The sequence below is a fragment of the Amaranthus tricolor genome, chromosome 4 (assembly GCF_026212465.1).
Source record: "Amaranthus tricolor cultivar Red isolate AtriRed21 chromosome 4, ASM2621246v1, whole genome shotgun sequence".
NCBI lineage: Eukaryota > Viridiplantae > Streptophyta > Magnoliopsida > Caryophyllales > Amaranthaceae > Amaranthus > Amaranthus tricolor.
The window spans coordinates 7194722-7212622 of NC_080050.1; the positions used below are offsets into that span (position 1 = coordinate 7194722).

At 36.2% G+C, this 17901-nt stretch overlaps 1 protein-coding gene across 1 annotated transcript in view; it reads left to right on the plus strand.

Moving 5' to 3' along the window:
* Window positions 1-308: 308 nt before the first annotated feature.
* Window positions 309-17901, plus strand: part of LOC130810679 (uncharacterized) — a 45852-nt gene continuing 28259 nt past the window's right edge. Inside the window, exons 1-4 of the mRNA XM_057676820.1 lie at window positions 309-655; window positions 962-1159; window positions 1502-6250; window positions 6557-6752. Of these exons, the coding sequence (XP_057532803.1) occupies window positions 309-655; window positions 962-1159; window positions 1502-6250; window positions 6557-6752 (5490 nt within the window). The remainder of the gene's footprint in view (window positions 656-961; window positions 1160-1501; window positions 6251-6556; window positions 6753-17901) is intronic.

Genomic DNA, 17901 nt, shown 5'->3' on the forward strand with positions numbered 1-17901 from the left:
ATTGATCCTTGTTCATTCTTCATCGTTCATTCTTCTTTGATCATTGATCCATGTTCATTCTTCATCGTTCATTCTTCAATGATCATTGGTACTTGGTCATTCTTCATCGTTCATTCATCGTTCATCATTGATCCTTGTTCATTCTTCATCGTTCATTCTTAATTGATCATTGATCCTTTGTCATTCCTCATCGTTCATTCTTCATGGATCATTAATCCTTGTTCATTCTTCATCGTTCATTCTTTAATTATCATTGATCCTTGTTCATTCTTAATCGTTCATTCTTCAATGAACATTGTGATACAAATATGTTATCAAAGACTGGGAACAGCACCAAGGACCTGAAGGAACAAGACAGTGCTTTGGACTTTTCATCTACGCCAAATGCACATGGAACACAAGAGACCCCCATGGATACGCCTCAACAATCAGTTATGGGCCTAAAAACAACTAGCAAGGCCAAGGAAGCCAAGAACATCACAAGGAACAGCAACCAAGCCCCAACAGGACAGACAGACTACAAGAACAGAGCCACAGAGCTACCTAGCAAACAGATGACCTTGGTGAACCGCCTGAGTTCAGACCGGGATCACTTAGACCGGAAGAAGGGTGGGAATGGCATCTCTCTACATGGGCCAAGCCACCAAGGGCCAAGGTTCTTACTAATAGTGCACCAGGAAAACAGTAGAGCAAGCTAAAGGAGGCCTGGTCACCGATTGATAAATATCAGAAATTTGGCTAAGTGTTGCAGCCTTTCTGTTTGTTTTTGTTTAAGTATTTAGCCACGTGTATTTGTTAGTTAATTGTAACGGCTAGTTTAGATCCCAAAGCCGATAAATATATGGGCTCTCATTGTAATAAGCACGCTTGTACATTGATTTGAGTTTAATACACTTGAGGTATTATTTTCAGAAAAAGGATTTTTCTGAATTTTGAAGTTTGTTTACAAACTTCTTCAAAGGGTTGCGGAGCAGCCTTTTGGCCGGAGGGAAGTCTTATCACGGAGTGGTTTGAGTTCTCAAAGGCACCCAGCAATCAAGGTTTCATCATCCTTGCATTGTTTCTATCCTAGTTCGCTCATAGTTCACGTTTCACGGTGTTTGTTTCCCCCTCATCAGAAAAACAAGAAACTCTTTCTTGGTTGTTTGTGTGAGTCAGTGTGTGTGTTCATTGGATTTCTGAGTGTTTGAGTGTTCCCTTGATCAAGATAATTGTCTTATCTTCATCCTTGCACTACACCCAACAAATCCTACCCTTGAACACGCATCAACTTGGTATCAGAGCCCAGCCACGAATTGGGCAAAGATAGCACATATTGAGTTTCTGAGGAAAGAGGTTTCATTATTTCTGGGCATTTCAAAGGCAGCAGCATTGGGCGATTTTGAGGCATCGTGGAATTTTTCAATCAATCATTGAATTCACGACATTCAGGGAGTGATCTTCCTATTTCATTTTCATTGTCATTCATTTGTTTTTCATTAATTCGTATTGTCATACACAGAACATTTAATAAATTTCTGAATTTGGGATTCTTGCATTTTCGATTTTCGCATACATTTCATAATCATCATTTTCGTGCATTGCTGGTTAAATTAGCTGTCTCTGGTCGAGTGGATATGACCATGGAGGAAAGATTAGGGATATTGGAGGAGAATATGAGATTAGTCATGCAAACCCTAAATCAATTAAGGATCGACAGTCAACAGGACAGAACACCAAACCCTAATTTGCGACCTTACGAAGATAGAACGGTTAAAATTGATATCCCTGAATTCGATGGACATTCCTATGACCCTGGGAAATATCTTGAATGGGAAGATCGAATGGACAATTACTTTGAATTCAAGAACACGCCCCCAGACCAACAGTACAAACTAGCTAAGGTTAAGTTGATTAAATCGGCTGCCATCTGGCTCGAAGGAATGCAGAAACGTAGAGTCAGGGAAGAGAGGGGTAGGATTAACTCTTGGACCAAGCTCAAGAAACACATGAAAAGGAAATATGTCCCTACCTCTTACAAACAGCAGCAGTACATCCAACTAAATGCCATGAAACAGGGAACAAAATCTGTGGATGAGTATAGAAATGAGTGGGAAAGGTTGTATGTGCTTTGTGACCCCCATGAAACTGAAGAGATGAGAGTGGGAAGGTTCATAGCTGGGCTAAGGGAGGAAATCAGGGATAGACTTATGACTACACCTGACCTCACAGTGCACATAGCCAGTTTGCAGGCTGTTGAGATTGAGAGACAAATCAATAGGGCAGCCCACTCCCAAACCAGAGGCATAAGGACCTACACCCCTAAGAATGCGAGCACCATCCCTGCTCCTAAGAGAGATATCCAGAACAGTGGGCTAAGAGCCAACACCACAAGAGTAGACCTACCCACAAACCCCAAGGATGTGGTATGTTTTAAATGCAATGGGAGAGGACACTATAAGAGGGATTGTCCTAATGCTAGAGCCTTCACCATGAGGGAATGGAATGAAATTAGGCAGGACACCAAACCAAAGAAAATTTTAGTGGCTAAGAATGGGCAGGAAGAGGAGATGTACCCCCCAAATTTGAGTGATGATGATGGCACCTATATAAGGGATGATGAGGGAAACTTACAGAGGTTTGAGGGGAGCACTGAAGAGGATGAAGATGAAGAGCTGGAGAGAGTGTTGCCTGAGGAGGAGCACCTGAGTCTGGTCATTAGAAGGAGCTTTCACACCACACCCTTAGCTAAGAGATCAGACCAGAGGGAAAATATATTCCAAACCAAGTGCAAAATACAGGGAAAGGTGTGTGATCTTATTATTGACAGTGGGAGTGAGTCCAACTGTGTGAGTAGGCAATTAGTGACCGAGCTGAATCTGGGTACCAAGCCTCACCCTCACCCTTATAAGATGAAGTGGCTTGACAACAAAGCAAGTGGGTCAGTAAGCAAGCAGTGCTTAGTGAGCTTAACCTTAGGGACTTATGTTGCTGAAGTGATGTGTGATGTCTTAGACATGGATGCTTGCCATTTATTGCTTGGGAGACCTTGGCAATATGACAAAAAGACTACCCACAATGGCTACACCAACACTTACACCCTCAAACATGATGGGAAAAAGAAGGAGTTGATTCCTTTACCTCCACATAAGGCTGTTCCCCCTAAACCATCTAAAGCACCCATACACTTGATGACCAGAAAAGAGTGTGAAAGGGAGATTGAACAGGATGAAGAACTATACCTGTTAATCACTAAGGAAGTGCAGGACACCACACCTATACCCCCTGAGCTGAACAGTCTCCTGGGTCAGTATAGGGATGTTTTCCCAGATGAGTTACCCCCTGGTCTACCTCCTGTGAGGGGTGTTGAACACCAAATAGATTTGATTCCAGGAGCTAGCTTGCCTAACAAACCTGCTTATAGATCCAACCCCAAAGAAACCAAGGAATTGCAGAGACAGGTGGATGAGTTAATGCAAAGGGGCTATGTTAGGGAAAGTTTGAGTCCATGCGCTGTGCCCACCCTGTTGGTACCCAAAAAAGATGGCACGTGGAGAATGTGCATTGACAGTAGAAGCATGAATAATATAACTATTAAGTATAGGTTCCCTATACCTAGAATTGATGATATGTTAGATGAGTTGGGAGGTTCAGAGTGGTTCAGCAAGATAGATTTAAGAAGTGGATACCACCAAATACGCATGAAACAGGGAGATGAATGGAAAACTGCATTCAAGACCAAGTATGGGCTCTATGAATGGCTTGTGATGCCCTTTGGCTTGACTGGAGCTCCTAGCACCTTCATGAGGTTGATGAATGAGGTGCTTAGACCCTTCTTAGGAAAATTCATTGTGGTTTACTTAGATGACATACTAGTTTACAGCAAGGAGATCACAGAACACCTCAATCACCTTCAACAATTATTTGAAGTTCTAAGGAAACAGAGACTTTATGCAAAATTAGAAAATTGCAGCTTCCTTCTTTCAGAGGTCAGTTTCTTGGGTTATATAGTGGGGAAGGAAGGAGTTAGAGTTGATCCTGCAAAGGTCAAGGCTATACAAGAATGGCCCACACCCACTACCCTTACACAAGTGAGATCATTCCATGGGCTGGCTTCATTTTATAGAAGGTTCATCAAAAATTTCAGCTCTGTTTTAGCCCCAGTAACAGAGTGCACAAAACAGGGGAAATTTGAGTGGACACCTGCTGCACAGAGGGCATTTGAGACCCTTAAGGACATGATGTGTAAAGCTCCCATACTTAAGCTTCCTGATTTTGCCAAACCCTTTGAGCTAGAGTGTGATGCTAGTGGGGTAGGAATTGGAGCAGTTTTGGTACAAGAGGGTAGACCCATAGCCTTTTTTAGTGAGAAGCTGAATCATAGCAGGTTGAATTATTCCACTTATGATAAGGAGTTCTATGCAATTGTTAGGGCTTTTGAACACTGGTCTCATTACCTAAGAATTCAACCATTTGTGTTGCACACAGACCATGAGTCCTTAAAGCACATTAATAGCCAGCACAAACTGAACAGTAGGCATGCTAGGTGGGTGGAGTTCATACAGACATTTGATTTTTCAGCTAAGTATAAGGCAGGGAAAACCAACATTATAGCTGATGCCCTCAGTAGAAAGTATCAATTGCTTGGGATAGTAGGATCTAGGATTTTAGGCTTTGAATTCATCAAAGATCAATACTCTGCTTGCTCTGATTTCTCTGAAATTTATCAGTCTTGCAAAGACAGACCTCAAGGATTATTTAGCATTCACCAAGGCTTTTTGTTCAAGGGTAATAGGTTATGCATACCAAAGCTTCCCCTCAGATCTGTTTTGGTAAAAGAGGTGCATGAGGGAAGCATAGCAGGCCATTTTGGAATACAGAAAACATTAGATATGCTTGCTAAACACTTCTATTGGCCCAAGATGCTTGGCACAGTGGGCAAACATGTTTTAAAATGTGAGCCTTGCCTTAAGGCCAAGGTAACTTTTCACAAAGGGGAATATATACCCTTACCTATTGCACACAAGCCTTGGGAACACATTAGTATGGATTTTGTGATGGCTTTGCCCAAGACAAGAAGGGGAAAAGATGCTATAATGGTTGTTGTAGATAGATTTTCAAAGATGTCTCATTTTATTGCATGCACTAAAGTGGATGATGCACAACATATTGCGAAATTGTTCTTTGCTGAAATTGTGAGATTGCATGGCATACCCAAAACTATTGTTTCAGATAGAGACAGTAAGTTCCTAAGCCATTTTTGGAGGAGTTTGTGGAAGATGTTGGGCACTAAACTATTGTTTAGCACCGCTTACCACCCACAAACGGATGGCCAAACAGAAGTCACTAATAGGACTCTAGGTACTCTGCTCAGAATTTTGGTAAAGGACAACATTAGGGAATGGGACTTAAAGCTTTGTCATGCTGAATTTGCATATAACAGAGCACCCAGTCAGGCTACCAAATTCTCACCATTTGAATGTGTTTATGGCATCAACCCTTTACTTCCTGTATCTCTCATTAATTTACCTATGTGTGACAGCAAAGGAATAGGAGCTGAAGAGATGATCAAGCAAATGGAAGCAGTCCACAAGCAAGTGCATGATAACCTGGAAAGCACAAGTGCAAAGTACAAAAAGAAAGCAGACAAGCACATGAAAATCAAACAAGCCATCAAAGAAGGAGATCTTGTATGGGTGTACCTGAGGAAAGAAAGATTCCCCCAGCTCAGGAGGAACAAATTGATGCCCAGAGCCATAGGCCCCTATCCAGTAAAGAAGAAGTATGGGGAGAATGCATTTGAAGTTCAGATCCCAGCAGAGTACAATATCTCCCACACATTCAACATCGGAGATTTGACTCTACATGAACCTGCACAAGAATTGAGGGCAATTCTCTCCCAAGAGGGAGGAGTTGATACAAATATGGTATCAAAGACTGGGAACAGCACCAAGGACCTGAAGGAACAAGACAGTGCTTTGGACTTTTCATCTACGCCAAATGCACATGGAACACAAGAGACCCCCATGGATACGCCTCAACAATCAGTTATGGGCCTAAAAACAACTAGCAAGGCCAAGGAAGCCAAGAACATCACAAGGAACAGCAACCAAGCCCCAACAGGACAGACAGACTACAAGAACAGAGCCACAGAGCTACCTAGCAAACAGATGACCTTGGTGAACCGCCTGAGTTCAGACCGGGATCACTTAGACCGGAAGGAGGGTGGGAATGGCATCTCTCTACATGGGCCAAGCCACCAAGGGCCAAGGTTCTTACTAATAGTGCACTAGGAAGACAGTAGAGCAAGCTAAAGGAGGCCTGGTCACCGATTGATAAATATCAGAAATTTGGCTAAGTGTTGCAGCCTTTCTGTTTGTTTTTGTTTAAGTATTTAGCCACGTGTATTTGTTAGTTAATTGTAACGGCTAGTTTAGATCCCAAAGCCTATAAATATATGGGCTCTCATTGTAATAAGCACGCTTGTACATTGATTTGAGTTTAATACACTTGAGGTATTATTTTCAGAAAAAGGATTTTTCTGAATTTTGAAGTTTGTTTACAAACTTCTTCAAAGGGTTGCGGAGCAGCCTTTTGGCCGGAGGGAAGTCTTATCACGGAGTGGTTTGAGTTCTCAAAGGCACCCAGCAATCAAGGTTTCATCATCCTTGCATTGTTTCTATCCTAGTTCGCTCATAGTTCACGTTTCACGGTGTTTGTTTCCCCCTCATCAGAAAAACAAGATACTCTTTCTTGGTTGTTTGAGTGAGTCAGTGTGTGTGTTCATTGGATTTCTGAGTGTTTGAGTGTTCCCTTGATCAAGATAATTGTCTTATATTCATCCTTGCACTACACCCAACAAATCCCACCCTTGAACACGCATCACATTGATCCTTGTTCATTCTTCTTCGTTCAATCTTCATTGATCATTGATCCTTGTTCATTCTTCATCGTGCATTCTTCATTGATCATTGATCCTTGTTCATTCATCATCGTCCATTCTTCATTGATCATTGATCCTTGTTCATTCTTCATTGTTCATTCTTCAATAATCATTGATTCTTGTTCATTCTTCATTGATCATTAGTCCTTGTTCATTCTTTGTAGTTCATTCCTCATTGATCATTGATCCTTGTTTATTCTTCATCGTTCATTCTTCAATGATCATTGATCCTTGTTCATTCTTCATCATTCATTCTTCAATGATAATTGATCCTTGTTATTTCTTAATCGTTTATTCTTCAATGAACATTGATCCATGTTCATTCTTCATTGATCCTTGATCCTTGTTCATTCTTCATCGTTCATTCTCCATTGATCATTTATCCTTGTTCATTCTTCATCGTTCATTCTTCAATAAACATTGTTCCTCGTTTAATCTTCATCGTTCATTCTTCATTGATCATTGATCCTTGTTCATTCTTCATCGTTCATTCTTCAATGATCATTGATCCTTGTTCATTCTTAGTCGTTTATTCTTCAATGAACATTGATCCTTGTTCATTCTTCATCATTCATTCTTCATTGATCATTGATCCTTATTCATTCTTCATCGTTCATTATTCATTGACCATTGATCCTTGTTTATTCTTCAATGAACATTGATTCTTATTCATTCTTCATCATTCATTCATCATTGATCATTGATCCTTGTTCATTCTTCATCGATCATTCTTCATTGACCATTGATTCTTGTTCATTCTTCAATGAACATTGATCCTTGTTCATTCTTCATCGTTCATTCATTATTGATCATTGATCCTTATTCATTCTTCATCGTTTATTCTTCAATAATCATTGATCCTTGTTCAATCTTCATCGTTCATTCTTAATTGATCATTGATCCTTGTTCATTCCCCATCGTTCATTCTTTATTGATCATTGATCTTTGTTCATTCTTCATCGTTCATTCTTCAATGATCATTGATCCTTGTTCATTCTTCATCAACCATTCTTCAATGAACATTGATCCTTGTTCATTCTTCATCGTTCAATCTTTATTGATCATTGATCCTTGTTCATTCTTCATCATTCATTCTTCATTGACCATTGATCCTTGTTCATTCTTCAATAAACATTGATCCTTGTTCATTCTTCGTCGTTCATTCATCATTGATCATTGATCCTTGTTCATTCTTCATCGTGCATTCTTCATTGATCATTGATTCTTGTTCTTTCTTCATCGTTCATTCTTCAGTGATCATTGATACTTCTTCATTCTTCATCGTTCATTCTTCGTTGATCATTGATCCTTGTTTATTATTCATCATTCATTCTTCATTCTTCATTGACCATTGAACCTTGTTCATTCTTCAATAAACATTGATCCTTGTTCATTATTCATCGTTCATTCATCATTGATCATTGATCCTTGTTCATTCTTCATCGTGCATTCTTCATTGATAATTAATCCTCGTTCATTCTTCATCTTTCATTCTTCGTTGATCATTGATCCTGGTTCATTCTTCATCATTTATTCTTCAATAATCATTGATCCTTGTTCATTCTTCATCGTTCATTCTTAATTGATCATTGATCCTTGTTCATTCCCCATCGTTCAATCTTTATTGATCATTGATCTTTGTTCATTCTTCATCGTTCATTCTTCAATGATCATTGATCCTTTTTCATTCTTAATCAATCATTCTTCAATGAACATTGATCCCTTTTCATTCTTCATCGTTCAATCTTTATTGATCATTGATCCTTGTTCATTCTTCATCGTTCCTTCTTCATTGACAATTGATCCTTGTTCATTCTTCAATAAACATTGATCCTTGTACATTCTTCGTCGTTCATTCATCATTGATCATTGATCCTTGTTCATTCTTCATCGTGCATTCTTCATTGATCATTGATTCTTGTTCATTCTTCATCGTTCATTCTTCAGTGATCATTGATCCTTCTTCATTCTTCATCGTTCATTCTTCGTTGATCATTGATCCTTGTTCATTATTCATCATTCATTCTTCATTCTTCATTGACCATTGAACCTTGTTCATTCTTCAATAAACATTGATCCTTGTTCATTATTCATCGTTCATTCATCATTGATCATTGATCCTTATTCCTTCTTCATCGTGCATTCTTCATTGATAATTGATCCTCGTTCATTCTTCATCTTTCATTCTTCGTTGATCATTGATCCTGGTTCATTCTTCATCGTTCATTCTTCAATGATCATTGATCCTTCATCATTCTTCATCGTTCATTCTTCATTGACCATTGAACCTTGTTCAATCTTCAATAAACATTGATCCTTGTTCATTCTTCATCGTTCAATCATCATTGATCATTGATCCTTGTTCATTCTTCATCGTGCATTCTTCATTGATCATTGATCCTTGTTCATTTTTCATCGCTCATGCTTCATAGCTCATTAATCCTGGTTCATTCTTCATGGTTCATTCTTCAATGATCATTGATCCTTGTTCATTCTTCATTGATCATTGATCCTTGTTCATTCTTCATCGTTCATTCTTCAATGATCATTGTTCCTCGTTCAATCTTCATTGTTCATTCTTCTATGTTCATTGATCCTTGTTTATTCTTAATCGTTCATTCTTCAATGAACATTGATCCTTGTTCATTCTTCATCTTTCATTCTTCATTGATCATTGACCCTTGTTAATTCTTCACCGATCATTCTTCATTGACCATTGATCCTTGTTCATTCTTAATTGAACATTGATCCTTGTTCATTCTTCATCGTTCATTCTTCATTCATCATTGATCCTTGTTCATTCTTCATCGTTCATTCTTCAATGATCATTTATCCTTGTTCATTCTTCAGTGTTCATTCTTCATTGATCATTGATCCTTGTTCATTCTTCATCGTTCATTCTTCTTTGATCATTGATCCTTGTTCATTCTTCATCGTTCATTCTTCAATGATCATTGGTACTTGGTCATTCTTCATCGTTCATTCATCGTTGATCATTGATCCTTGTTTATTCTTCATCGTTCATTCTTAATTGATCATTGATCCTTTGTCATTCCTCATCGTTCATTCTTCATGGATCATTAATCCTTGTTCATTCTTCATCGTTCATTCTTTAATGATCATTGATCTTTGTTCAATCTTAATCGTTCATTCTTCAATGAACATTGATCCTTGTTCATTCTTCTTCGTTCAATCTTCATTGATCATTGATCCTCGTTCATTCTTCATCGTGCATTCTTCATTGATCATTGATCCTTGTTCATTCTTCATCGTCCATTCTTCATTGATCATTGATCCTTGTTCATTCTTCATTGTTCATTCTTCAATGATCATTGATTCTTGTTCATTCTTCATCATTCATTCTTCATTGATCATTGGTCCTTGTTCATTCTTTGTCGTTCATTCCTCATTGATCGTTGATCCTTGTTCATTCTTCATCGTTCATTCTTCAATGATCATTGATCCTGGTTCATTCTTCATCATTCATTCTTCAATGATAATTGATCCTTGTTTTTTCGTAATCGTTTATTCTTCAATGAACATTGATCCTTGTTCATTCTTCAATTAACCTTGATCCTTGTTCATTCTTCATCGTTCATTCTCCATTGATCATTTATCCTTGTTCATTCTTCATCGTTCATTCTTCAACGATCATTGTTCCTCGTTTAATCTTCATCGTTTATTCTTCATTGATCATTGATCCTTGTTCATTCTTCATCGTTCATTCTTCAATGATCATTGATCCTTGTTCATTCTTAATCGTTTATTCTTCAATGAACATTGATCCTTGTTCATTCTTCATCGTTCATTCTTCATTGATCATTGATCCTTGTTCATTCTTCATCGTTCATTATTCATTGACCATTGATCCTTGTTTATTCTTCAATGAACATTGATTCTTATTCATTCTTCATCATTCATTCATCATTGATCATTGATCCTTATTCATTCTTCATCGTTCATTCTTCATTGACCATTGATTCTTGTTCATTCTTCAATGAACATTGATCCTTGTTCATTCTTCATCGTTCATTCATTATTGATCATTGATCCTGGTTCATTCTTCATCGTTTATTCTTCATTGATCATTGATCCTTGTTCATTCTTCATCGTTCATTCTTAATTGATCATTGATCCTTGTTCATTCCCCATCGTTCATTCTTTATTGATCATTGATCTTTGTTCATTCTTCATCGTTCATTCTTCAATGATCATTGATCCTTGTTCATTCTTAATCAATCATTCTTCAATGAACATTGATCCTTGTTCATTCTTCATCGTTCAATCTTTATTGATCATTGATCCTTGTTCATTCTTCATCGTTCATTCTTCATTGACCATTGATCCTTGTTCATTCTTCAATAGACATTGATCCTTGTTCATTCTTCATCATTCATTCATCATTGATCATTGATCCTTATTCATTCTTCATCGTTCATTCTTCATTGACCATTGATTCTTGTTCATTCTTCAATGAACATTGATCCTTGTTCATTCTTCATCGTTCATTCATTATTGATCATTGATCCTGGTTCATTCTTCATCGTTTATTCTTCATTGATCATTGATCCTTGTTCATTCTTCATCGTTCATTCTTAATTGATCAATGATCCTTGTTCATTCCCCATCGTTCATTCTTTATTGATCATTGATCTTTGTTCATTCTTCATCGTTCATTCTTCAATGATCATTGATCCTTGTTCATTCTTAATCAATCATTCTTCAATGTACATTGATCCTTGTTCATTCTTCATCGTTCAATCTTTATTGATCATTGATCCTTGTTCATTCTTCATCGTTCATTCTTCATTGACCATTGATCCTTGTTCATTCTTCAATAAACATTGATCCTTGTTCATTCTTCGTCGTTCATTCATCATTGATCATTGATCCTTCTTCATTCTTCATCGTGCATTCTTCATTGATCATTGATTCTTGTTCATTCTTCATCGTTCATTCTTCAGTGATCATTGATCCTTCTTCATTCTTCATCGTTCATTCTTCGTTGATCATTGATCCTTGTTCATTATTCATCATTCATTCTTCATTCTTCATTGACCATTGAACCTTGTTCATTCTTCAATAAACATTGATCCTTGTTCATTATTCATCGTTCATTCATCATTGATCATTGATCCTTGTTCCTTCTTCATCGTGCATTCTTCATTGATAATTGATCCTCGTTCATTCTTCATCTTTCATTCTTCGTTGATCATTGATCCTGGTTCATTCTTCATCGTTCATTCTTCAATGATCATTGTTCCTTGTTCATTCTTCATCGTTCATTCTTCATTGACCATTGAACCTTGTTCATTCTTCAATAAACATTGATCCTTGTTCATTCTTCATCGTTCAATCATCATTGATCATTGATCCTTGTTCATTCTTCATCGTGCATTCTTCATTGATCATTGATCCTTGTTCATTTTTCATCGCTCATACTTCATAGCTCATTCATCCTGGTTCATTCTTCATGGTTCATTCTTCAATGATCATTGATCCTTGTTCATTCTTCATCGTTCATTCTTCAATGATCATTGTTCCTCGTTCAATCTTCATCGTTCATTCTTCAATGTTCATTGATCCTTGTTTATTCTTAATCGTTCATTCTTCAATGAACATTGATCCTTGTTCATTCTTCATCTTTCATTCTTCATTGATCATTGACCCTTGTTCATTCTTCATCGATCATTCTTCATTGACCATTGATCCTTGTTCATTCTTAAATGAACATTGATCCTTGTTCATTCTTCATCGTTCATTCTTCATTCATCATTGATCCTTGTTCATTCTTCATCGTTCATTCTTCAATGATCATTGATCCTTGTTCATTCTTCAGCGTTCATTCTTCATTGATCATTGATCCTTGTTCATTCTTCATCGTTCATTCTTCTTTGATCATTGATCCATGTTCATTCTTCATCGTTCATTCTTCAATGATCATTGGTACTTGGTCATTCTTCATCGTTCATTCATCGTTCATCATTGATCCCTGTTCATTCTTCATCGTTCATTCTTAATTGATCATTGATCCTTTGTCATTCCTCATCGTTCATTCTTCATGGATCATTAATCCTTGTTCATTCTTCATCGTTAATTCTTTAATGATCATTGATCCTTGTTCATTCTTAATCGTTCATTCTTCAATGAACATTGATCCTTGTTCATTCTTCTTCGTTCAATCTTCATTGATCATTGATCCTTGTTCATTCTTCATCGTGCATTCTTCATTGATCATTGATCCTTGTTCATTCATCATCGTCCATTCTTCATTGATCATTGATCCTTGTTCATTCTTCATTGTTCATTCTTCAATGATCATTGATTCTTGTTCATTCTTCATTGATCATTGGTCCTTGTTCATTCTTTGTCGTTCATTCCTCATTGATCATTGATCCTTGTTTATTCTTCATCGTTCATTCTTGAATGATCATTGATCCTTGTTCATTCTTCATCATTCATTCTTCAATGATAATTGATCCTTGTTTTTTCTTAATCGTTTATTCTTCAATGAACATTGATCCTTGTTCATTCTTCATTGATCCTTGATCCTTGTTCATTCTTCATCGTTCATTCTCCATTGATCATTTATCCATGTTCATTCTTCATCGTTCATTCTTCAATAAACATTGTTCCTCGTTTAATCTTCATCGTTCATTCTTCATTGATCATTGAGCCTTGTTCATTCTTCATCGTTCATTCTTCAATGATCATTGATCCTTGTTCATTCTTAATCGTTTATTCTTCAATGAACATTGATCCTTGTTCATTCTTCATCGTTCATTCTTCATTGATCATTGATCCTTATTCATTCTTCATCGTTCATTATTCATTGACCATTGATCCTTGTTCATTCTTCAATAGACATTGATCCTTGTTCATTCTTCATCATTCATTCATCATTGATCATTGATCCTTATTCATTCTTCATTGACCATTGATTCTTGTTCATTCTTCAATGAACATTGATCCTTGTTCATTCTTCATCGTTCATTCATTATTGATCATTGATCCTGGTTCATTCTTCATCGTTTATTCTTCATTGATCATTGATCCTTGTTCATTCTTCATCGTTCATTCTTAATTGATCAATGATCCTTGTTCATTCCCCATCGTTCATTCTTTATTGATCATTGATCTTTGTTCATTCTTCATCGTTCATTCTTCAATGATCATTGATCCTTGTTCATTCTTAATCAATCATTCTTCAATGAACATTGATCCTTGTTCATTCTTCATCGTTCAATCTTTATTGATCATTGATCCTTGTGCATTCTTCATCGTTCATTCTTCATTGACCATTGATCCTTGTTCATTCTTCGTCGTTCATTCATCATTGATCATTGATCCTTCTTCATTCTTCATCGTGCATTCTTCATTGATCATTGATTCTTGTTCATTCTTCATCGTTCATTCTTCAGTGATCATTGATCCTTCTTCATTCTTCATCGTTCATTCTTCGTTGATCATTGATCCTTGTTTATTATTCATCATTCATTCTTCATTCTTCATTGACCATTGAACCTTGTTCATTCTTCAATAAACATTGATCCTTGTTCATTATTCATCGTTCATTCATCATTGATCATTGATCCTTGTTCCTTCTTCATCGTGCATTCTTCATTGATAATTGATCCTCGTTCATTCTTCATCTTTCATTCTTCGTTGATCATTGATCCTGGTTCATTCTTCATCGTTCATTCTTCAATGATCATTGTTCCTTGTTCATTCTTCATCGTTCATTCTTCATTGACCATTGAACCTTGTTCATTCTTCAATAAACATTGATCCTTGTTCATTCTTCATCGTTCAATCATCATTGATCATTGATCCTTGTTCATTCTTCATCGTGCATTCTTCATTGATCATTGATCCTTGTTCATTTTTCATCGCTCATACTTCATAGCTCATTAATCCTGGTTCATTCTTCATTGTTCAATCATCATTGATCATTGATCCTTGTTCATTCTTCATCGTTCATTCTTAAATGATCATTGTTCCTCGTTCAATCTTCATCGTTCATTCTTCAATGTTCATTGATCCTTTTTTATTCTTAATCGTTCATTCTTCAATGAACATTGATCCTTGTTCATTCTTCATCTTTCATTCTTCATTGATCATTGACCCTTGTTCATTCTTCATCGATCATTCTTCATTGACCATTGATCCTTGTTCATTCATAAATGAACATTGATCCTTGTTCATTCTTCATCGTTCATTCTTCATTCATCATTGATCCTTGTTCATTCTTCATCGTTCATTCTTCAATGATCATTGATCCTTGTTCATTCTTCAGCGTTCATTCTTCATTGATCATTGATCCTTGTTCATTCTTCATCGTTCATTCTTCTTTGATCATTGATCCATGTTCATTCTTCATCGTGCATTCTTCAATGATCATTGGTACTTGGTCATTCATCATCGTTCATTCATCGTTCATCATTAATCCTTGTTCATTCTTCATCGTTCATTCTTAATTGATCATTGATCCTTTGTCATTCCTCATCGTTCATTCTTCATGGATCATTAATCCTTGTTCATTCTTCATCGTTCATTCTTTAATGATCATTGATCCTTGTTCATTCTTAATCGTTCATTCTTCAATGAACATTGATCCTTGTTCATTCTTCTTCGTTCAATCTTCATTGATCATTGATCCTTGTTCATTCTTCATCGTGCATTCTTCATTGATCATTGATCCTTGTTCATTCATCATCGTCCATTCTTCATTGATCATTGATCCTTGTTCATTCTTCATTGTTCATTCTTCAATGATCATTGATTCTTGTTCATTCTTCATTGATCATTGGTCCTTGTTCATTCTTTGTCGTTCATTCCTCATTGATCATTGATCCTTGTTTATTCTTCATCGTTCATTCTTCAATGATCATTGATCCTTGTTCATTCTTCATCATTCATTCTTCAATGATAATTGATCCTTGTTTTTTCTTAATCGTTTATTCTTCAATGAACATTGATCCTTGTTCATTCTTCATTGATCCTTTATCCTTGTTCATTCTTCATCGTTCATTCTCCATTGATCATTTATCCTTGTTCATTCTTCATCGTTCATTCTTCAATAAACATTGTTCCTCGTTTAATCTTCATCGTTCATTCTTCATTGATCATTGAGCCTTGTTCATTCTTCATCGTTCATTCTTCAATGATCATTGATCCTTGTTCATTCTTAATCGTTTATTCTTCAATGAACATTGATCCTTGTTCATTCTTCATCGTTCATTCTTCATTGATCATTGATCCTTATTCATTCTTCATCGTTCATTATTCATTGACCATTGATCCTTGTTTATTCTTCAATGAACATTGATTCTTATTCATTCTTCATCATTCATTCATCATTGATCATTGATCCTTGTTCATTCTTCATCGATCATTCTTCATTGACCATTTATTCTTGTTCATTCTTCAATGAATATTGATCCTTGTTCATTCTTCATCGTTCATTCATTATTGATCATTGATCCTTATTCATTCTTCATCGTTTATTCTTCAATAATCATTGATCCTTGTTCATTCTTCAACGTTCATTCTTAATTGATCATTGATCCTTGTTCATTCCCCATCGTTCATTCTTTATTGATCATTGATCTTTGTTCATTCTTCATCGTTCATTCTTCAATGATCATTGATCCTTGTTCATTCTTCATCAATCATTCTTCAATGAACATTGATCCTTGTTCATTCTTCATCGTTCAATCTTTATTGATCATTGATCCTTGTTCATTCTTCATCATTCATTCTTCATTGACCATTGATCCTTGTTCATTCTTCAATAAACATTGATCCTTGTTCATTCTTCGTCGTTCATTCATCATTGATCATTGATCCTTGTTCATTCTTCATCGTGCATTCTTCATTGATCATTGATTCTTGTTCTTTCTTCATCGTTCATTCTTCAGTGATCATTGATACTTCTTCATTCTTCATCGTTCATTCTTCGTTGATCATTGATCCTTGTTTATTATTCATCATTCATTCTTATCTTCATTGACCATTGAACCTTGTTCATTCTTCAATAAACATTGATCCTTGTTCATTATTCATCGTTCATTCATTATTGATCATTGATCCTTGTTCATTCTTCATCGTGCATTCTTCATTGATAATTAATCCTGGTTCATTCTTCATCGTTTATTCTTCAATAATCATTGATCCTTGTTCATTCTTCATCGTTCATTCTTAATTGATCATTGATCCTTGTTCATTCCCCATCGTTCATTCTTTATTGATCATTGATCTTTGTTCATTCTTCATCGTTCATTCTTCAATGATCATTGATCCTTGTTCATTCTTAATCAATCATTCTTCAATGAACATTGATCCTTGTTCATTCTTCATCGTTCAATCTTTATTGATCATTGATCCTTGTTCATTCTTCATCGTTCATTCTTCATTGACCATTGAACCTTGTTCATTCTTCAATAAAGATTGATCCTTGTTCATTCTTCATCGTTCAATCATCATTGATCATTGATCCTTGTTCATTCTTCATCGTGCATTCTTCATTGATAATTGATCCTTGTTCATTCTTCATCGCTCATACTTCATAGATCATTAATCCTGGTTCATTGTTCATGGTTCATTCTTCAATGATCATTGATCCTTGTTCATTCTTCATCGTTCATTCTTATTTGATCATTGATCCTTGTTCATTCTTCGTCGTTCAATCTTCATTGATCATTGATCCTTGTTCAATCTTCATCGTTCATTCTTCAATGATCATTGTTCCTCGTTCAATCTTCATCGTTCATTCTTCAATGTTCATTGATCCTTGTTTATTCTTAATCGTTCATTCTTCAATGAACATTGATCCTTGTTCATTCTTCATCTTTCATTCTTCATTGATCATTGACCCTTGTTCATTCTTCATCGTTCATTCTTCATTGACCATTGATCCTTGTTCATTCTTAAATGAACTTTGATCCTTGTTCATTCTTCATCGTTCATTCTTCATTCAT